Below are 22115 nucleotides of genomic sequence, written 5' to 3' on the forward strand. Positions count from 1 at the left end.
GGTGGAGTTCTGGTTCCCGCTCTCTCCTGTCCTCTACTGTCCACACACCAGCAGTGACCTGTGGACCCGTGGCACTGCTGCGGCCTGTACTGACCCTCCTCATCACACTGAGGGATGAAGGCTCCTATCAGAGGAACATCACCATCTCTGCTACGAAGACTGTCTCTGTGCTGCTCACACTGGGTCTTGGGACGCACTGGACGCACTTGGAATAGAAAAGAGTTTGTTATTCTCCCGTCACACCCCTCAGTACAAAAATCTTGCAGGTGGTTCTGACAAATTTCAACCTCCCCTTAAGTATTTTATTAGAAATGAACAGTGTTGTTATTCGTAACTAAAATGGAAACTTTTCTGAATGTGCTAAAATTACTTGAACTGAAATAAAATATAATTAAGGCTATATAAAAATATTTAAATAGAAATAGAGGAAAAAAGACAAAAGCACATAAGAAAATTGCTAAAACTTAAATTAAAATTAAAATAATTAAAATGAAAACTGAAAACAAAATAATAAAATATTAATAAGAACTATAATATATGTTAATAATAATATATAAGTACATAAATAAAAATAAAATAACACTGGTGAAGTAGAATCTAGAATTTAAGGATATATTTTGACAAAGAACAATTTCTACCTATCTATAAAATATACCATAAAAATTAATTGTTTAAAAAAATGAAATATTTTTTAGAATAGGACAGATGACCTATTGAGGGAGGCCTATTTCTTACCTGGCTCGTCACAGTTTATTGTTGGGGCTCCGGGTGGAGTTCTGGTTCCCGCTCTCTCCTGTCCTCTACTGTCCACACACCAGCAGTGACCTGTGGACCCGTGGCACTGCTGCGGCCTGTACTGACCCTCCTCATCACACTGAGGGATGAAGGCTCCTATCAGAGAAACATCACCATTTCCGCTCTGAAGACTGTCTCTGTGCTGCTCACACTGGGTCTTGGGATGACCTATAATGCAAATGAACCAGATATTATACACTGCAAAAAATGCTTTTCTTATTTAGAGTTTTTTTGTCTTGTTTCCAGCCAAGATATCTACAAATTCTTAAATCAAGAAGGATTTTCTAGACAAGTAAAAATTACTGTCTTGTTTTCAGAAAAAACGATTTAAAATGAGTTTTTGCTTGAAACCAGCTAAATAATCTGCCAATGGGGTAAGCAAAATAATCATGTTTTCTGTTTGAGATAAGATTATTTTTCTTACCCCATTGGCAGATTATTTTACTTGTTCTAAGCAAAAACTCACTTAATTTGGGACTTTACTTGAATAAAACAATGTTAAAAATCCAAATAGCTACAAGCAACTACCATTGTGAAGGTGGCACTGGAAACCATCTCCATGGTATCCCGGTTGGCACTGGCACTGGAAAGATCCCGGACTGTTTGAGCACAAGGCCTGGGTGTGGCACGGCTGGTCACGACACTCGTCCACATCTGCACAAACCACAAAAAACAGCACTCACTCTAGAACTCAACAAACAGCGCTTCTCAGGATGTTAGTCCGAGTCATTCTAGCTGTTGCCTGAAGGCTCCACACTCCCACTATCCCGTCAAAGACCAGAGCGCGCTGAACAGGAAGGAGAAGAGTTAACTGTCCTCTGACCCCCTTCAGCTGCGCGTCTCCTACGCACATTCCCTGAGCAAGGACATTGGGTCATTGTTTCAAAATACCCTCCCTTCCCCAGCGTCTCTAGTTACCCATGACTCTCTCCGCACTGCAAACCCTTCACCTACAGCATTCAGCTGAGAGAATGAGCCTGTGTTTTACCAACATTTAACCTCAGCAACACATCACATCCCAATGACAGAAAGTAACTCAGACTTAGTCACATATAAACTGCTGACTGTGTTCTTAGAAGCCAATATATGCTGCATGCTGTGCAATACATTATGTGAAATAGTGCACAGTAGAGTATATAGCAATAAACATTCAAAACAGTAAGATGCCAAATTGTTGTCACATTATGCACGTTTAATGCCACAAGCAACATCCAGTTTTATATTGGAAAAAAAAGTTACACTATCATTCATTTATGTTACTGGCCAAGGTTGCATTTATTTGAACAAAAATGCAGTGAAAACAGTAATATTGTGAAAAATTATTACAATTTAAAAGAACTGTTTTCTGTTTTAATATATTTTAAAATTTAATTTTTGTGAATAAATTACTGCAGCTATTACTCTAGTCGCATTGTGGTTTTCTTATTATTTTCAATGTTGAAAACAGTTGTGATGCTTAATGTTTTTGTGGGAACCATAATCTATTCTTTGATGAAAGTAAAAAAAAATTAAAAAATAAATGTATTTGAAATCTTTTGCAACTTTATAAATGTCTTTACTTTCACTTTTGCACAATTTAATACATTCTTGCTGAATAAAAGCATCAATTATAGAATAAAAGAAAATTTTACTGACCACAAACTTCAGGTAGAAAAAGGTAGTGTATTATGCTTTTTTTTTTCAAAAAATCCTGTCAGTCTAAATAAATAATGATTCAAGAAATAGTACGTTATATGGATTTTCTATGAATAAAAATACTGTATTTTTCAGAAGTAGCTTATATTATATACAGATGCAAACAATGCGAAATACTGTTTTCTTTAAGATATGAACACACACAACTTTTGGCCTTAGACTTGTGGCAATAAGTATAATAAAAGGAAAAATGAAAACAAAATATACAATAATGTAAATAAGTAAAGTAAAAAATAAATAAATAATTTAAATTAATAATTAATTAATTTCTTTGGCTGGGAGTTCAATTTTCATAGTAATTGATATATGTATAATTGCATGACAGGACTTTTTTTTTTTCATTCAAAGCCGCCCAATTCCTGTTAAGCATTAAATATACATTTGCCTCTGAATGATAAATAAAAATATCTAATGTGGAATACACAAGTTTGGTAGAGTTGTGTCGAATCACAGACTGCACAGGAAATGAAGATGTTTCTTACCCTGGCATGTCCGACCGTCAAATCCAAACTCAAATCCGCTCTCACACTGACAGCGATGGCTTCCAGGCAGGTTCACACAGTAAGAATGAGCACCACAGGAGCTCAGACCTTCTGCACACTCATCCACATCTACAGAGAGAGAACAACTGCTCAATTACAACCCATAATGCTCTAATGTTAACCAATCACACTACAAGATTCATTGTTTTGGACTCTGGGTGTCTAAAAGGCTATAAGAGGTGCCTTGGTGTGCGGCAAGCATGTCATTCAGGTGCTGGAGAGATAAAGCATGCCTCGATCCTGCCGTTTGTGATGACAGAGGAAGATAGCGAGGGATGTCGTCCCTGTCGGAGTGCGTGGGAACAGGCCTGAGGCTCTGGGTGGGTTAAGAGCTGGTCAGCAGGACACCTGGTTTTGATCATTGCTAATTACAGGGAGGGTAAGGAACACACGGTCCCCCTCTCTCTCTTGATTTTTCTCTGCTCTCTTTCCTTGACCCCCTTATTATCTGCTCTAGAGTGAAGAGTTCAGACAGGTGATAAAATGATCCTCTAATAGGAACATGCCTGAAAACACACACATACACACTCACACAGCCGCACAGGGAAATCCAATTCATTCTGATGAATCGTTTTGTTTGGATGTTTTGTTCCAAAGAAACACTTCTAAAAGAACTGATTCACTGAATCAAATTAAATGAATGTGGTTACAAAATAAACAATCGCTCCCAATATTAATAATAATAATTACATTAATATAACTTATTCTGAAATATTCTTTCCAACTTTCCAGTTTTACTGGTAACAAAATACACATATATACTGATTTACAGAGATAAAGCAGCAATAAGTCATTCATTTCCAATGAGAAAATAATATTTTTTTTTGTTTTATGGGCATGTCCAGTGATGTAACAATGCTGAGAAAAGTGCAACTTTATGAAAATGAGCTTTATAAGCATAAAAGAATTATGCACCAAAAAATTTAATTGTCAAATTTTAATCAATTTGTTCCAAACAACCAGTTAAAATGAACAATTAACTAAATCAAATCAAATTTATTTATACATTTTAATTGTTGTAAAATTGCTGTTTAGCGTGGAGTTTCCAATTAGGTTGCATCAGGGAATTTTTAACAACAACAACAACAACCAAAAATTGTTAACATTATTAATAATAATATTTTGAAAAATTATTTTAGTATTAGAATTAATTACTCCACAATATTCTTTCCAACTTGCAGTTTTACTTGTAAAAAATATTTTTTTTTTATTAAAAATGGTGTTCAGCGATGTGACGGCTGAGAAAATAAGCTATTAAAAAATAAAGCATGGACAACTTTTTAAGAAATTGTTTAAATGATTTTGAATCATTCATCTCATTTCTGATATTATGCAAATATGCACTGCTGTAGTTGTCAAGTCAAGATTACCTGTCAAGTTAGAAATATGACAGCTTAATTTTTAATAAGATGGCAATACATTCTATTTGTGATCAGTCTTTCAAAAGCTATTTATGCAGCCGAACAACAGCTACAAGCTTTCTTTTGCTTTGTGAATCAGTTCAACCAAATCACTAAATCAGAATCGACTCAAAAACACAATTTGATCTCAAATCAGACATCATTACGTCAAATATCATCTGGAATAAGGGTCTCAAGAAAAAAAAACGCACATCTGTATGTGTACATAGGTAGTTTTCTGGAGGGGAGGTGCGATTTGCTCTCCCCCCTGTTCAAAAGAGGAAATATCAGGTGGTCTGAGCCCCCCAACTAGCTTAAAGCTGAGGATGTGGCCTCTGCGTGTGCAGCTCAAACAGAAACGCCACAGCAATGTGTCTTCGCTTACAATTCTTCCCCAGACTCACCGCAAGCCCACAGATCTCCCACATTCCACCTAAAGATGCATGGCTCTAATGATGGAAGGCGAAGGTTTTGGGTTATCCCCGAAGTTTTCCAGACCCTCGACTGATTAAACAGAGTGTCAAGGACCTGGAATTGGATTTACAGCTCAAGTGTGTGTGTTTGTGCAGGGAGATATTTCCATATAACTTCTCTTACCATAACAGTTGTGACCATCTCCTCTGTAACCTGTGGCGCATTGGCACGAAAACAGCTGTCCCTCGCCCGGCACACACTGTGCAGTTGTGTCACAGTCATGATTTCCAGAGTAACAGGGATTTACATCTTCTGGCTCTGGGTCTCCAGCTGTGAAAAGATGTGAAGGCAAGCAAATTATAAATAGGAATGCAACAAACTGAGCTAATGTCACTACAAATAACTTCTTATGTAATCTCCATGGATCTCAACTGGATCAGTCCCATAGAAAGCAAATCAAAGTGAAACACTTCTATAAAAGGGGGGCAATAGAGTTCATTAGTTAAGGCACGTTCACACCAAGGATGATAACAGTAAAGTTTTTAATAATTGTTAATCTTATGAGAAGACGGAAGTCCACACCATCACTATAATGATAATGACACAGAGGAACAATGTTGTTGTTGGAATCACTTTCAGAACCAATTTTTCCAGCTGATGAACAATAAAAACACTGACAGCCAATCAGAATCCACCCAACTTTAAAGAGCTTGAGCATTCAAAGCGGCAGATAATAACCAGATATAAACATGCAAAGCAATATTATTGCTAGAGGACTCATTTTAGCTGAAAGCAACTGTTTGAAGACAAAATTTTTTGCATCTTGCTTCACAAGATGATAATTGATGGACTGGAGTCATGAGGATTACTTGTGGATTATTGTGATGTTTTTATCAGCTGTTTGGACTCTCATTCTGACGGCACCCATTCACTGCAGAGGATCCATTGAAGAGCAAGTGATGTAATGCAAAGTTTCTCCTAATCTGTCCTGATGAAGAAACAAACTCATTGCATCTTGGAGGTCCTGAGGGAGAGTAAAATTTCTAAAAAACTATTCCTTGAACTGTTTACCGAAAAGTTCACGAGGGAACCAAAATAGGTTCTTCTATGGAATCGCTGCAAAAATCCCCTTTCAGATCAGAATCTCTGTGTATAGTGAGTTGTGCCAGTTTATAATACTGATTGATTGCATTACTGTTTATTTAAGATACTAAACTAACTCACCAATGGGGAATATACACTGGAAATGTGACTCACTGATGAATGAGTCACTGCAGATGTTTTAAAAACCTCCAGCCAAAATCAGCATCCCGAGTGGAGGCTTCGTTAAAAATGACAAATTTTTAAAAAACTGAGCGAACTTTACTACTACAACCATCACAGCCAGAGGGAATTCAACAGACATGACTATTCTGAGTGATGTTATAAAACCACAGACCTTGAGTAATGAGGGTCTTTGTGATAAACGTGCATTCAAAGGTGTTAACATATGGAGAGGTGTGAACACTTTGCTTAACGACAAACCTATACGATTTCAAATGGTCTTTAAATTTGACCTTGGAGGTCAAAGTACTTGACCTGGAAAACACAACACCTTTAAAAGGGTCTTAAGGGTGGTCCACACACCATTACCAAACCTCTTACTCCAAGACAACAGGACTTCATTGTGCTCATACTCATACGGCCTACCATCAGGGACCCATTGTTGGGACCCTTGGGCCAAGCGGACCACCGTCACCCCCACCCAACGCCTACTCATCTCACATTAAAAACAGCTTGATTTCCTCACCCCAGGCCAGGGACCAATTTGGCCAATTATCAAAGGCAGACAGGAAGACTTTTGTTTGAAGTGAGAGAGAACGAGAAAGAAGGTCCCCTTTAAAGTGACTCCACAGGGGAGGGGGAAAAGTGGAGAGAAACTACAGGACAAACGTTGCCAAAGTGGGTCGGGGGGTTCTTTTCAACTTTGTGCTAATTAAAGGGACAGCGGCACACCAGCGAGGCGGAGCACTGGTTAACACAAGACTTTGAGGAAAACGAAGGGGGTGGATGGACCAGGTGGGAAACTGCTGTTGCGCACGGGAGAGAAACACTCCTCGTATAGTTCACACAACAATACTTATCTCAAGAGTGTTTGATGGGGGGTTTTGGAACTCAGACCCATTAAAGGTATACGGACTTGTACCAGAAGAAACAGAAACAGAATTCGACTGACTGACCTAACACACTGACCATCATTGTTCTAAAACATCATCTAAACAAACCCAAAGCTCATATATAATTTGATTTACACAAGCAAGACATGTTTCTAGATCAACATCCATCCATGCTACTAAAAAATGTTGGTCAGCTTAAGCATAACAATGTTCATGGTTAATTAATCTTAAAAAAGCTGAATATTTTCTTTCAATCCTGTATACAATGTTTATTTAACTGAAGAGATAATTTATGAATGTAGAAGTTATTTTATGTTAACCTGCACTGTGGGTAATAAAAGCTTTGATATCAACAGAATCAGGTACTTGTGTTTGAGCATCATTCTTCATGAAATAAATAAATAAATGAATTGAATTGAATTGAATTGAATTGAATTGAACTGAACTGAATTGAATTGAATTGAAATGAAATAAAAAAATAATGGTGGTGCCAGAATGGAAGTCTTAACTTAAAGTAAAATAGGTAAAATAGAGATATAGCTTTTTTTGCTAGAAATTAGTTTAACCAGCCTGGAAAATACAGTTTGATTTGGTGCAGAAGAAGCAGAATTAATCATATCATCGATGTATGCGTGATTACATTGTTTCAAGCATTCCTGTAGCTCAAACATTAGATCATGATGCTAACAATGCCAAGGTCATAGGTTTGAATGCATGAACTGACAAAATGTAAAACCTGGAAGGCATAGATAAGAGCTGTATTTGCATGACGAGAAACAAGATTCTAGGGTGTTACCAAGATGGCAACCAAGTGAACTGACTTTGGCCTGAACGAACTCCATCAGCCCAGGTTGTGGGAAAAAACATTACCAACCACATGAAACACTTACAGCTGGTCTGAAATGACTGAGAACTGAGATCCAGCTCTTCATATTCACAGTCAGCAGGACCAAAATGACATGATATACGGTCACATATAAGCGTATGAATCCACCTCAGTCTAATCTAATATCTTAGATGTGTCAGCACTGGTCTAATTACCATACGTCAGTTGTGCCGGACACACTGGACAGACAGTGGCAGCTGTGTTTTCCAGCCTCGCCCAGAGGCCATGCATGGCTCTCTTGGGAACAGGGATTTCCCGGGGTATCCTTCTGTTCCCACAACATCACTCCACAACTATTCCTCTACCCACCACCCAGTTATGAATACTTTGTCTGAGTGAACATAATAGTAACAGCAGTATGAGATTCATCACCCTCACTATATAGGCTATATATCAACATCTGGAAGAGATTGTACTCAACAAATACTAAACACTCTAAGAGCGCATGATCTGGCAAAGAAACAACATATTAGGTGACGAACCACAGTTCATCTTATTATTTGCCATAAAATCCAGCAACTAGTTCCTATAAAATAAAATAAATGAACATTATTATCCTACATAATCCAATTTAAAAATAAAAAATTAATGAATGAATTAATTAATTGATTAAAAAACTCTAAAATCACACATTATAAAATCCACAAGTGAATTTGGCAATCACAACATTATAATGCACAGTATGAAATCAGTTATTCATTTTTGAGATTTACTAAAGATTGTAAGATTAACTTCAAGTAAGCATTAGATGACGATAAAGGTAATCTAAATGTACAAATAGGGGAAATTAGAATGAATAATATCCAACATTGTTATTTTGAATTAATAAATAAAAATCTAAACGTTTTACCTAATAGCCAAAGTGGCTCTGATATATCATGTATTCCTACTTTAAACAGTTTTTTCAGCTTCAAAACAATTCACTTCTAAAGTTTTGATGATATATTGGCCAGTCCAATTTGAATTCAGGGCTCAAAGTAGTCAAAATTACCTAAATGAACATCTCTACCTCTGACAATACACTCTTGGATATTTTTTTTGTAATCATTTTTTATCCTAAATTAGGCTTAGCTTATGTGTTTATCATCTAAGGGTGAAGAGTAAATTCTTTATGATGCAATGCAGGGATGTTCTACCTTCACATATAAACTTGCAATCCATTGTGAACGAAAGGAAGGCCACATCAGGTTTTGATGATTGTGCAACGTCAGGAAACTGGATCTTATTCTGCCCACTGACTAGATACAACACAGCTGGTGATATGCTCATCCCAACCCCACTTATCATCCTAAAGTCAACATCTACAGCACCAGCCAGGAACCAGAGGGCCATACAAAGCACCGTCGTCCCACTAAAACCTCTTTTGGGAACTACACAGCCTTACAAGGTCACAAATCGAGGGGCTAAAAAGAAAACATTTGATTTATTCCTTAAGGGAACTCGCTGGATAAAGGGATTTGTTACAAACTGCACACACAAAGCCCTGTAAAATGCCACAGGCTCACTTCACAGACATAGTTCATTTAAAGTGCAGTCCTCCTCTCTCTGGTGGTAGAAAGCAGCAGGTGGTTCGGGGTGGTTATCTTAGAACTCCTATTTTGCATTATGGGAAGGCAGCTGAACTCAAGCCAATGTAAGTCTTGTGTGAGAGCCAGACATCTCATTGCCACATCAGTCAGCATGTTAATAAAGAAACTATGCCAAAAATGAGGGTTGGTCTAAATGAAGGACGAGCAGGAGGCCATATATAGGGAGACCACGTAAGGAAGATTTTATGCAGATTTTTTCCCCCACAAAAATTGAGAAGATGACACCAAAATAAACAAAAGATGGGCTTTTCCCACACTTGAAACTGTAAAGCTGGTGTAATTCCAAACCCCGAGTTTATATAAGCCTGGGTTATCTTGTAACATGTTTCACATAGTTCACCCTGGGAGAGTAATTTGTCGTGGGTAGTTAGGTTTCAAAATTCAGGTCCTGAAAATTCTGAAAAATGTTTCAGAATTATTTCCTTATGTTCTTATTTGCATATTAATTTGAATTGCATATTAGTTTTGAAAAACTCTGAAATAACTGCTTGTCGAATGGTGAAAGTGTCACTAATAAATCAGCTTCTGAAACACTCAACAAAAACAAAGCAAATACAACAACAACAAAAATACAAGCTCAGCATATGAACCTTACTGTAACTGCACAAAGCTCCGGAATAATTAATTAGCCAAGAATTGAGGCACTTTGCAATTGGTTGTCTGCTGCTAAACAAAATACTTTTGGCTTTGCAATCCAGGGTTAAAAGATATGCTAACCCTCTTTAAAAAAAATAAAGTAGTCTGAACCCAGTGTTTTTTGAGACCAACAAATGATTAAAAATACAGATTCTGTCAAATTAAAAATGTTGCTTTAGAAATCTCATTCTTATGTTTCCAAGCTAAAAAATGCAAATCTAGCTCAAACAAGCTAGCCATTTCAAAACTGGTTTATATTGGCATGTGCTGGGACCTCATGTATAAAACTCTCCGTAGATTTCATCCTAAAAGTGTACATACGCAAAAAAGTTTTCAGATTTATAAAACCATGCATACGCCAGAACCTGCGCAAAAATCCCTTTATAAATCCCAGTCAGGGAAAGATTGAGCATACGTGCATCTCCACCCCGTCTCCTCCCCGAAATAACCATATATGGAGCTTACAACGCCAAATTTTACTATGCATAATCTTATCTGCATATCATTTCCATGCATATTCCCATCCACGTGACACCATGTTTAACGTTAAAGGTACAAGATGTTAAGGAAATATGAGATACAGACTAAATGCCATTTGCCAAAATCATCCAGAATGTTTTAGAAGAATATATCAAAATATCCATAAAAACAAAACTGTTTAGTTCTCAGATAAGCCTATTTTAGAATATACTTGACCACATCCTTTTCCACTGGCCAAATAGTATTTCAATTGTTTTAAACAATTCAAATCAAATCAAATTTATGCAGTTTTGCTGAAAAGGTGAACATCTTTTTGCTATTTTTAGTGGAAACAGATAAGCCTATATGTATTGCAGTGTAAATACAATTGTATGACTCGGCGCATCACTGACAAAGTATTTCAAAAAGGAAACACGCAAATCTGACCTTTCTTTTTTATTTTCAAGTTGTATCCTTCAAATACAGTGGTATTTTTCATAATGTTGTGGAGATGCCTTCACACCACATCAACACCTCAGTGCAGCTGCGGTTGTACATTAGCTATTATTTAAACTGGACAATGGACCATTCCACCGAATCCAGCAGTGTCCGCCATAATATTGAAGTAAGTGTGCATCAATGATCATTGTTCTCGCTAAAAATTTCTCATAACATGAGATCTGTAGTTTAGTTTAAATATGAATTATTATAGCACTCCTCGCTGTCATTAAAACATTGCATGCCACAGGAAAAGTGATTAAGCGCATCAACTACAAATATGTCTAAATTTATATAGCCTAATTTTGGTTTAACTTCTGCGTAATGACTTTATGTAATTTCAGTGCTTATCTCCATTAATGAGAGTGGAATATTTAATGTAAATGTGTATATCGAAATGAAAACGAGTATATCGAGTTTAAAGAGGTCATATGATGCGATTAAAATTTTTCCTTTCTCTTTGGAGTGTTAAAAGCTCTTGGTGCATAAAGAAGATCCGTAAAGTTGCAAAGACTAAAGTCTCAAATCCAAAGAGATATTCTTTATAAAAGTTAAGAGTCAGCCACACCTACCTAAAACGGCTCATTCTAACACGCCCCCACATGTCTACGTCACGATGTGGGAAGATTTGCATAACGCCGCCCAAATGTTCACGCAAAGAAAGAAGGTGTAACTTTTATTCTTGCTGTGGTATTGTTGCTGCCGCCACCATGTCGTGAAGACGCTGTGTGTTTCGTTGTGAAAGCGAAACTACGTTGTTTGGCCTTCCAAAAGAGGACGGTATCCGCTTCGTCATGCCTGGAGCTGATCCGTGCTGGTCGCTGAGGAAATACATCAACTTCGCGCTGTGGATCGCCGGATCGGCTTTCACCGTGGATGAAGCGGAGTCCAGCCCAGGGTCATCACATGTGGTTGCCGCAAGCCCGCCGGCCGCGCCGTTCTCAAGCCCGCTGGCCATTCCTCACTCAAGCCCACTGGCCGCCTCTCACTCTAGCCGCCGAGTGTGACGCTGTGTGTTTCGTTGTGAAAACGAAACTACTTTGTTTGGCCTTCCAAAAGAGGACACAACTAGAAATCAGTGGTTAAGTTGTATTTACAACACTGTTCCAGAACAGTTCAACCCAAATATTCATTTTATGGAGGACTGTTTCCTGGCAGAGTAGACTACAATGTCGGCTGTTCTGACTCACAGACTGTAAGTACGTTTTCATATTTAAAGAATTTGCCACTGACGATTCAAGCGCAAGTTTTGAGCAGTGTAGAGTAGAGCTTGTTGTTTGTCAGTTCTCCGATCACAAATGCAGACATAGTTTTATGTTTACGCGGTTGCGTTAAACTGGACAATGGACCATTCCACCGAATCCAGCAGTGTCCGCCATAATATTGAAGTAAGTGTGCATCAATGATCATTGTTCTCGCTAAAAATTTCTCATAACATGAGATCTGTCCTCGTTTATAATGGGTTTTAATGTTTTTGTCTCGTTGCTCCAGCCAGGACACGGCATCACAGTATGGTAAGGGGCGAAACATTTCTGTCACACGCTTGAGGTATTCGGCCAATCACAACACACTGGATAGCTGGCCAATCACAGCACACCTCGCTTTTCAGACCGATGAGCTTTGTAAAAATCGACACGTTTCAGAAAGGCAGGGCATAGAGGAGAAACAATAATGTAGAGTATGTGGAAAATAATGTGTTTTTTGAACCTTAAACCGCATAAACACATTTCATTACACCAAATATACAAAATAATGTTCTTTTTAGCAACATCATATGACCCCTTTAAAATCCTTGTTTACTTCATTACTTTTCTCACTCCAGGAAAAAGGGTGCATATGCACAGTCAAGAGCATCCAAACGGTGCGCACATATTTACGGCAAGTTTATTTTTTATAAATCCAGATACGTGCGTGGAAAACAGAGTACGCAACGTTCATACATGAGGCCCATGGTCTAGCAGATGGACCTGGATAATTATGGTGTTTACCAGCATAGTTGGTGAAGCTGGTTGGCCATGGACATTTTACTAAGCTAGCCTATCTATTTTCGAAATGCATGTTATAGATCTTATTATAAACAATTAATCCATACACAAACGATAGACTTCTCTCTGGTAACATATGCTGGACTTCTCCAAACAATTTGTCTGTTTAAGATCTGTCACTACTTTCATTTAATCCTGACTGGGACATGAAACAAAAACAACAACATACTGTATAATAGTGACTAGAAATTTTGATGTTTCCATCAGGATATTCATTCCCTATGCTGGCAACCTACCTCCAAGAGAGCCGATTTTGTTGGTGATGGCGTATCGAAGGATGCGCTCTTCTTTGACATACATAACAAATATGCGCTCCATTCTCAGTTCCAGCGTCTCCAGTCCGCTGCGGGGCCCGTGAGTGCAGTCCCTGTATGTGATGTTCTGTTTGACCTGGAAAGTGTGGGTCTCTGCTCCATTTTCAGCTGACACGACTGTAAACTCACGCACGGATGTGGAGGTAATCACTGAGAACAGGAAAAAAGGCAAGAGTTTAAAAGAAAGCAATTCACAGCAAACTTTGGGCTTTAATTCTAGACCCAAAATCCCACAGGATTTGATTGTTAAGCAACCTCATGTTCAGCAACATGAGAACAGCTTTTATTTAGGGTGCATCAAGATCAGACACTGCTTCCTCTGAAAGGAAGTAGAGGAGACGGGAGACGTCACAAGATCTTTTTTTTAGATTCAAGATTCATTTTTTATAGCTAAGCCATTCTCCACAAGCCCATGATTTATACCATTTAAAAGTTTGGGGTTGATAACATTTTATATGTTTTTGAAACCTTTTTTATGCACACCAAGAAATTTATTTGATCAAAAATACAGTGAAACAGTAATATTATAAAAATGTTAATGATTAAAATGTAAAATAATCTTTGGTGTCACATGACCTTTCCGAATTTATTCAAATATGCTGATTCGGTGCTCAAGAAACAAGAAAGTTTGGCTGTTTAATATTTTTAAGGAAACTGTGAAAAGAACAGCATTTATTTGAAACAGAAATCATTTGTAACATTATAAATGTTTTTACTGTAACTTTTAATCAATTTAGTGCATCATTGCTGAACACAAATATAAATTTTTTTAAAGAAAAATTCTTACTGATCCTTCCTGAACTTCTGAATATTTGTCCTTAATTCATTGGTATATGTAACCCTGGACCACAAAACCAGTTATAAGTAGCACAGGTATTGTAACAATAGCCAAAATTACATTGTATGGGCCAAAATTATCGATTTTTCTTTTATGCCAAAAATCATTAGAATATTAAGTAAAGATCATGTTCCATGAAGATATTTTGTAAATTTCCTACCGTAAATATATCAAAACTTAATTTTTGATTAGTAATATGCATTGCTAAGGACTTCGTTTGGACAACTTTAAAGGCGATATTCTCAATATTTTGATTTTTTTTTTTTTTTTTGCAACCTTAGATTCCAGATTTTCAAATAGTTGTATCTCGGCCAAATATTGTCCTATCCTAACAAACCATACATCAATGGAAAATGTATTTATTCAGCTTTGATTTGCTTCCATTTAAAAAATGTACCCTTATGACTGGTTTTGTGGTAATGGGTCACATATTGTGTAATTAATTAGATTCATTTAAGTTTAATATATTGACAGCCCTGGTAAATATAAAACAGAATATTTTTTTTAAAAATCAATAAGGAAAAACATTCTGAAACTGTATCAGGGTCATGAAACAATAATGTACAGATATATTTATTCCCCAAATACTTCCTACAGAACTTACATGAAGGATAATAATGGTAGGTGTCCTTAAATGGCTCCATCTGCACTGTGGCACCAGCAGGGATGAAGGGAACACTGCCCTTTAAATGAGTGTCCACGTTGAGGTAGTTCTGGGTATCCAAACCCGTAGCTGTCTGGACGATGCTGAGACGCTGGTTACCGGGATAGAAGGTCACATCGGCACGGCGAGTGAATTCGGCACCTGCAAAACAGAAATGTTGGTTTTCAACATGATTAAAGGTCGTTAAAGAGCAGTGTTGTTGCTCACTCATTTTACTGCAAACAAATATCACGAAATAAGATCCAGATGGGGGCTGTGACCCTTATAATGGTGCTTGATGAACATTTAGGTGTTTTTCAAAAAGAAAAAAACAGGCTTTTTCATACAAAGTGAAAACATATTATATAATGGAGCACCTGACTTAAATTAGGGGAAGTGGTTCAGTACATATCAGTCTAGCAAAGCCCTTGTGGGACTCTATTAGCGAGAACAAAACCTCTAAGCCTAAAATCTCTCAGCAGGAGGCCATATGTTTAACAAACATTCTACACCATAAAAGAAGTAGAAAATGAAGGCCTCACCGGTGATACTGAAGCCATTAAGGCTGTTTGGCAGCTCCAGGGCGAAGAGCCAACCAAAAAGACCTCCAATGGGGGCCACAGGCATGAGGGCCCAGCCCACTGGCTCTGGGACCTCACTGATGGCAGTGTACGCTCGTCCGTCACCCACCACGATGTAGGCGTGCAGGTCGATACTGTCCAGCGGCACTGCTGTGCCACCCACCAGTACAGTCCCTCTAACCTTTCCATTCACACGATGAGGAGCACCTGAGGACAACATGGAGATAAAATTATTTTTTTTTACTTATAATGATCTATGCAAGTATGTGGATAGCTAAATAATTCTTTGAGTTGAGAAGAATTGTGCTGAAATTCATAAAAAAAACAATATATTGCTGAAGGGATGACGTATTTTTAGGCTAGTTTGGAAGTTAGCATCACCCTGGTTCCCTTGACAAACAAGTCAATAGGATTTTTTTAGGACCTCAATCGGATTATTTAAAAAAAAATACGCTTTGTGACCAACAAAGGTTTATGATTCTCACACGTTTTGTTCATTAAGATAATCTTCATAAATAAACACAACTTTAGGACTCATATTTTACATCCCTATTTTGCTGTATGAAAAACGTTCTTTTGTGCTTGTGTGTTTGGAGAGTAGAGGTTTGGAAAGGTTTTGCCCATTTTCCACAAGTTGATTTGATTCTTTAGGGTCTTAATGAAAAGTCTATAACATACTTTGGTTACAATTTCTCAATGGTAGTGTAAAACAACACCCTTTTTACCCTGTCAAAATCAGCTCTGTTTTCAGCAACCGGTTTTAGTCCATGTTCCTTTAAACGCTAATGAGCTCTGCTGACCCCTCCCCTCTCTTCCATGGGGTGACGAGCCATTCTCATGATACTATTTACTTTAGCACATTATTAGGAAAGGCGATTTGCAAAGATTCATAAAAGAACCTTATACTCACTTCTTCTGTAGGTGAGGCTGGATCACGAATGATTTGTCCAAACATAAACGCATTTAGGCTTTAGGGTCTTAATGAAAAGTCTATAACATACTTTGGTTACAATTTCTCAATGGTAGTGTAAAACAACACCCTTTTTACCCTGTCAAAATCAGCTCTGTTTTCAGCAACCGGTTTTAGTCCATGTTCCTTTAAACGCTAATGAGCTCTGCTGACCCCTCCCCTCTCTTCCATGGGGTGACGAGCCGTTCTCATGATACTATTTACTTTAGCACGTTATTAGGAAAGGCGATTTGCAAAGATTCATAAAAGAACCTTATACTCACTTCTTCTGTAGGTGAGGCTGGATCACGAATGATTTGTCCAAACATAAACGCATTTAGGTAGATCGGGGTGCATTCCCTTCAAAAACAAAGGCAATCCACTGCGTCTTCAGTGGCTCAGATGTCGGGAGTAAATGACGACTGCTATGTTCATTATTACATCCAACCACAGAACACCTCAATCGCTTAGGAGACATTCTTGTCTACATCTGCTACGGCGTCGAAACAATGGAGGGCTGATGACAGCTCACTCAGGGCGGGTCCAAGTTAAAACGCCAGTGTCAGTCAACAATCATGGGAAGGGCCTGTCCCCTGAGATCGGCTCGATTTGAGAAAGGGGAAATGATTTAACGAGACTAAAAAAAAACACTGGGTGGATTTTTATCGTTATAGGGTGGTTGTGTTGTGTACACACACTGCCAACACACATTTCAGTTCAAACAACTTGTAAAAGTGCATGTCGCATCCAATGACCCCTTTAAGAAAAAAAAAACATTTGGAGGTATTTCTTTAATCTACAAACTGCTCTCAAAAGCTACAATTTCTCCAGTTACTCAGCTGTTTCAGAGTGGTTCCCTCACCGGCCACACAAAGCTCCTACTGTATACACATGCATATCCAACAGCTGAGGAAGCTTTTCCACTAAATATTTTCTCAGACACAAATGTCTGTCATTCAGCACAAGCCAGACTTGACTTTGAAACAGGGCTCAAGATTTATTTCACACATAAGCATGGAGTCAATGTTCACAGGTAAATTACAGTCATACAAAGCCAATATGATATCATTGTCTTGAAAAGACCCTGTTCCTCAAGTCTCATGAGGGCCGCCGAATGATTCACTAGGGGAAATCCACTCAGGTTTTCCAAAAGATCAAGTGTTTCCGACATAAAACCTTCCACAAAATGGGTGTGGCAGCCACAACTCTTAATAAAAAGACTGTGGAATAAGTTGTGGGTATTACTGCAGCCAGTTAACACAAGCGTTCGCCAATTACAGACAATTAGCAGCCACTCGGCACGCAAGTGAAGCAGTCAGTAAAAGACAGGAAATAACTTTGGAATTTGCATACCTAAAACTGTGTGCCACATCAAAATGTTATCTACAAATTCCTTTGCAATACAAAAATATACATCTTTACTTTTAAAAATAGTGTGTTGGAAAGAGAAACACTGGTAATATATCCCCAGAGATGCACTGCAAATGTTGTTCATACTTTCAGAACAAGGTCATGTTATGTGTAGCTTTTACAACGGCTCTTTTTACAGCCCCAGTCTTACCGTTTGGCAGGCAGTGACGGCCGTTGCCGTAGAATCCTGAGTTGCAGTGACAGCAGAAGCCAGTGGAATAGTCTGTGCAGTGTGCGTTCTGACTGCACTGCTGCTGGAAACGCTCACATGTCTCTTTATTATCGGTTGAGTAATGGATCACTGCAGGAGAGAGCGGAAAGAGAGACAAATTGCTCTTATAGGCTAGTAAAGTCAAACTCAGTCATAAGTCATAGGTTAACTTCTAGTACACAATCTTGAGTTCTCTCTGGATTGTTTAATAGATACAACTGAATAATAGGAAGTCACAATACTGAGTCAAATAATATATGAATCAAATTAATTGTGCATTAAAAAAATGGCAGACTTATAATAATAATACTTGCATGCATGCCCATGTATGGGAATTTGAAAGTTTTTGTATTTAACTGAAATTCTTTTTGGCCATTAATGGTGTTTTGGAGAGAAGAGAAAAAATAAATGATTTTGTTGGTGTAAATGCTCAGCAAATTATGTGTCCATTTGCAAATATTAAAGTATATTTTAATTTGCAAAGCTAAAAGTGGTCTTAAGTGATAAAAAATGTATGTAATATTATTCAGTGTATAATAATTATGGATATACTACTTGATAATTGCTTACAGTGTTATTTCAGTATTATTTATATACTATTATTAATATTTTGAGTTATCATTTTTAAATTTTTTTATTTTATTTTTTATTTTTAAACCGTATTAGATTTTAAGTTTTATTCATTTTATGTTGTCATTTTTTCCATTTAGTTTGTTGTTATTACTATAATATTTTTACTTTTTTGTTTTTTTTTACCATTTTTATTTTTACAGAACAATTATTAAGTATTTTGTATTTTTTGCCATTTGTTTAGTTTTAGTTTTTTCTATTTAGCTTTTTTTTCTTCATTTTTTATGTTCCCTTTTTTATTCTTTTTTTTGTGTACGTTTTTCATGTAATATTTATATTTAATTTTAATTAGGTTTATTTCAATTATAGAAAATACATTATTAGTTTTAAAAACAACACTGGTATCTAAACACACTAAGTAACGTAGATTAGAAGCAAACGATGGCAGATGGCAACAGTTGCTACAGTTCGATTGGTCAGTAACATTTTTAGGGTGGTGCTTAGCAAAGGTTCATTCGATATATTTCAGTATTGGTTATGGATCACAATCATTCAACTCTCACCTCCAGAGTCAAAGTCCACTTTCTCCTCAACACTGAACACTTGACCACCAGAAGGTGGGACATCCTTCACACGGTTTGGGTACACCTGCAGAATTGCGTGCTTTGGTAATGGCCGCTGGGGCTGGGTCACGTCCTCCGGGGGAAGATTATGGGGATCCGGCTGAGGAAAATCGCCTGGACCAGACTCTGAGGGCTGAGGGGGAGACTGACCAAGGGGCACCTCCTGGTTGAGACGCTCCAGTATTGAGGAGTCTTGCTCTGGCTCAAGAAACTCTGTTGTGGTGGGATCTTGGAAGTCAGGATCGATGGGATCATACTCTTCCTCATCTGTTTCTGTGTAGTCTTCATCAGTGAGCACAGCATCCAGGACTGGGGGAGCTTTGGTGAAAACAGCCTCATGCTGTGCAGGAACGACATTCTGGAAGGAATATCCGTTTCCAATGTGGAAGAGCCAAACTCCACGCTCTCCTATGTTTCCTTTTCTGAAGAGAGTTATAATATTACATAATAATATTATAATTTTAATCATGGCAATTCAAATTTAGTTAAAAATGAATCAAAGAAAAATCTTAAAATTACTGTTTTTATTTTATTATATAAATAAAATAAAATACAAACAAATATCTATTATAATATCATATAATATCTAAATGTACAATATAATATAAAATATGTCATATTATTCATATAAATTCATAAATGTATATCAAATAAACATTTAATGTTCTGTTTTTCTGTGTTCATTCACTATTGTAAGATTTTATTGTTTTTGTTTTTTTCAGCAAGGATGCATTAAATTGGTTAAAAGTGACAGTAAAGATACTTATAATGTTACAAGACTTCAAATAAATGCTTTTTTCAACTTTCTATTCATTAAAGAATCTTGAACAAAAATGTATCATGGTTTTTACTAAATTCAGCACAACTGTTTGTAATATTCATAATATAATTCAGCATCAAATCAGCATCTTACAATGATTTCTGAAGGTAAAAGTAATGACTGCTGATAATTCAGCACATTAATAAATTACATCTTAAAACATTAAAGTAGAAAACAGTAAAGTACGATTTCACATTGTAAAAACGCTTCTGTTTTTTGCTTTGATTTACATAAATACAGCCTTGGGGAGCACGGTACGGTAGTGTATAAATACAATGTTTATGTTAAGTTTTTTTAGTGCTGTCAAACGATTAATCGCATCCAAAATAAAAGTTTTTGTTTACATAATATATGTATGTGTGCTGTGTATATTTATTATGTATATATAAATACACACACATGCATGTATATATTTCAGAAAAATATGTTATGTTTATATATTAAATGTATTTATATATAATATAAATTATATGAATATAAATATAGACATGTAAACACATGTAAATATTTTCAAAATATATATTGTATGTGTGTGTATTTATATATACATAATAAATATATACAGAACACACATATATTTTGCAAACAAAAGGTGTTATTTTGGATGCGATTAATCGCGATTAATCGTTTGACAGCACTAACTTTTATTTATGAAAAACACAAATTAATAACATTTAACAACAATCTAATAATAACATAATACAATTTTTTGTTTATTTCGGAGTAATTTTCTGTATTATTTCCAAAAGATAAAGTTATTTTATTTTAACAAAGCCCCATTTTAAAACAGTAATTCCTCTGATGCTTACTGGTAAAGGTTTTTGACGGACTGCTCATCACTGGTGACGCTGTAGTATGGCCCCTCTGTCCGGGAAAAGAAGAGGAAGGACAGCTCTCCTCTGGTGAAGCCCACACGAGCTGGAAGCTCAATTTCGACATAGTAAGATTCCTTGGGCCGTGTCCCAAAAAACTGCAGGCCATCCTCAGGGTATAGGAAGAGTGCATAAGTATCCTTCTCATTGTACGCAAGCACCACTTGGAATGTGTTTACCTTGAAGAGAGAAGACCATTACTCCAGAATCTGTGCAGCACTTTAGAAGGTAATAAAACTTTCTAAACATATCACCTGTAAATATTCCATTATATACTGTATATCTATCTAAAATAGTTTACTTAACTTCCTTCTCCTTACTTTTTGGCAAAGTGGTCTCTGATTTGTTTTCTGTGTATCTTAATCAGCACTGAAAACCTCTACCATCTAGAGCTTCAGCTGAAATCCAAATATGGTGTTTCTAACAACTTCACTGATTTTACAAGTCTAGTACCCACCATATGTGCCTCAGTACTGTCTCTTGCCCCCTTTTGTTGTTTTTCACACCTAGTTTTACTGCATTTAACAGATCACTAAAAACATTTTAGGAGCCTATAGTGTCACCCTTGGCCATGTCAAGTTATTTTAGTATTACTAAATATACTATTATAGTATTTATAGTTTTTATTAGTATTCTGAATTAGCTTTAATATAATATTAGCTATATATATACAGTCGTGGTCAGAATTATTGGCACCCTTGGTAAATATGATCAAAGAAGGCTGTGAAAATAAATCTGCATTGTTAATCATTTTGATCTTTTATTTTTTTTTTAATTCACAAATATCTAACCTTTCATTGAACTAAAACAATTGAACCGGCTTACGCACCTGGTCAGAACGATCATGAGGCTCAGGCTCCGGGGCAATGATAGGGTCAGTCGCAAGCTGGCTCTCGTGTCATGGTGACCCAGGCTGTCTGTCTGCAATGGTGTCAGGCAATTGCGCCGTGCTGCTGGATGACGGCTAGCTGGTCTCTGGGTTGGGAGTGGGGCTGGAGATGTCCTCCTCGGCGAGTCAAATGGAGAAAAACAATTAATTTTTCTCCAGCACCCACTCCACAAAAGTGACGAAATTCTCCTGGGGACTGTTCCCTGGGAGGCGTGCCTTGGACAGGAAGGCACGCCTCCCAGGGAAGTGCCTCCCACCGGGAAAACCGCCAATTCCCCGA

At 37.1% G+C, this 22115-nt stretch overlaps 1 protein-coding gene across 1 annotated transcript in view; it reads right to left on the bottom strand.

Annotated features, from left to right (window-relative positions):
* The window catches only part of LOC107583454 (nidogen-2-like), a 62216-nt gene that overhangs the window by 30894 nt on the left and 9207 nt on the right, over positions 1 to 22115 (bottom strand). The window contains 11 exon segments of the mRNA XM_016269654.1: positions 95 to 205; positions 736 to 963; positions 1324 to 1449; positions 2973 to 3101; positions 5030 to 5176; positions 13352 to 13579; positions 14872 to 15072; positions 15453 to 15698; positions 18002 to 18151; positions 19195 to 19676; positions 20884 to 21125. Of these exon segments, the coding sequence (XP_016125140.1) occupies positions 95 to 205; positions 736 to 963; positions 1324 to 1449; positions 2973 to 3101; positions 5030 to 5176; positions 13352 to 13579; positions 14872 to 15072; positions 15453 to 15698; positions 18002 to 18151; positions 19195 to 19676; positions 20884 to 21125 (2290 nt within the window).

The sequence above is a fragment of the Sinocyclocheilus grahami genome, unplaced genomic scaffold (assembly GCF_001515645.1).
Source record: "Sinocyclocheilus grahami isolate Dianchi unplaced genomic scaffold, SAMN03320097.WGS_v1.1 scaffold54.1, whole genome shotgun sequence".
NCBI classification, from domain to species: Eukaryota; Metazoa; Chordata; class Actinopteri; order Cypriniformes; family Cyprinidae; genus Sinocyclocheilus; species Sinocyclocheilus grahami.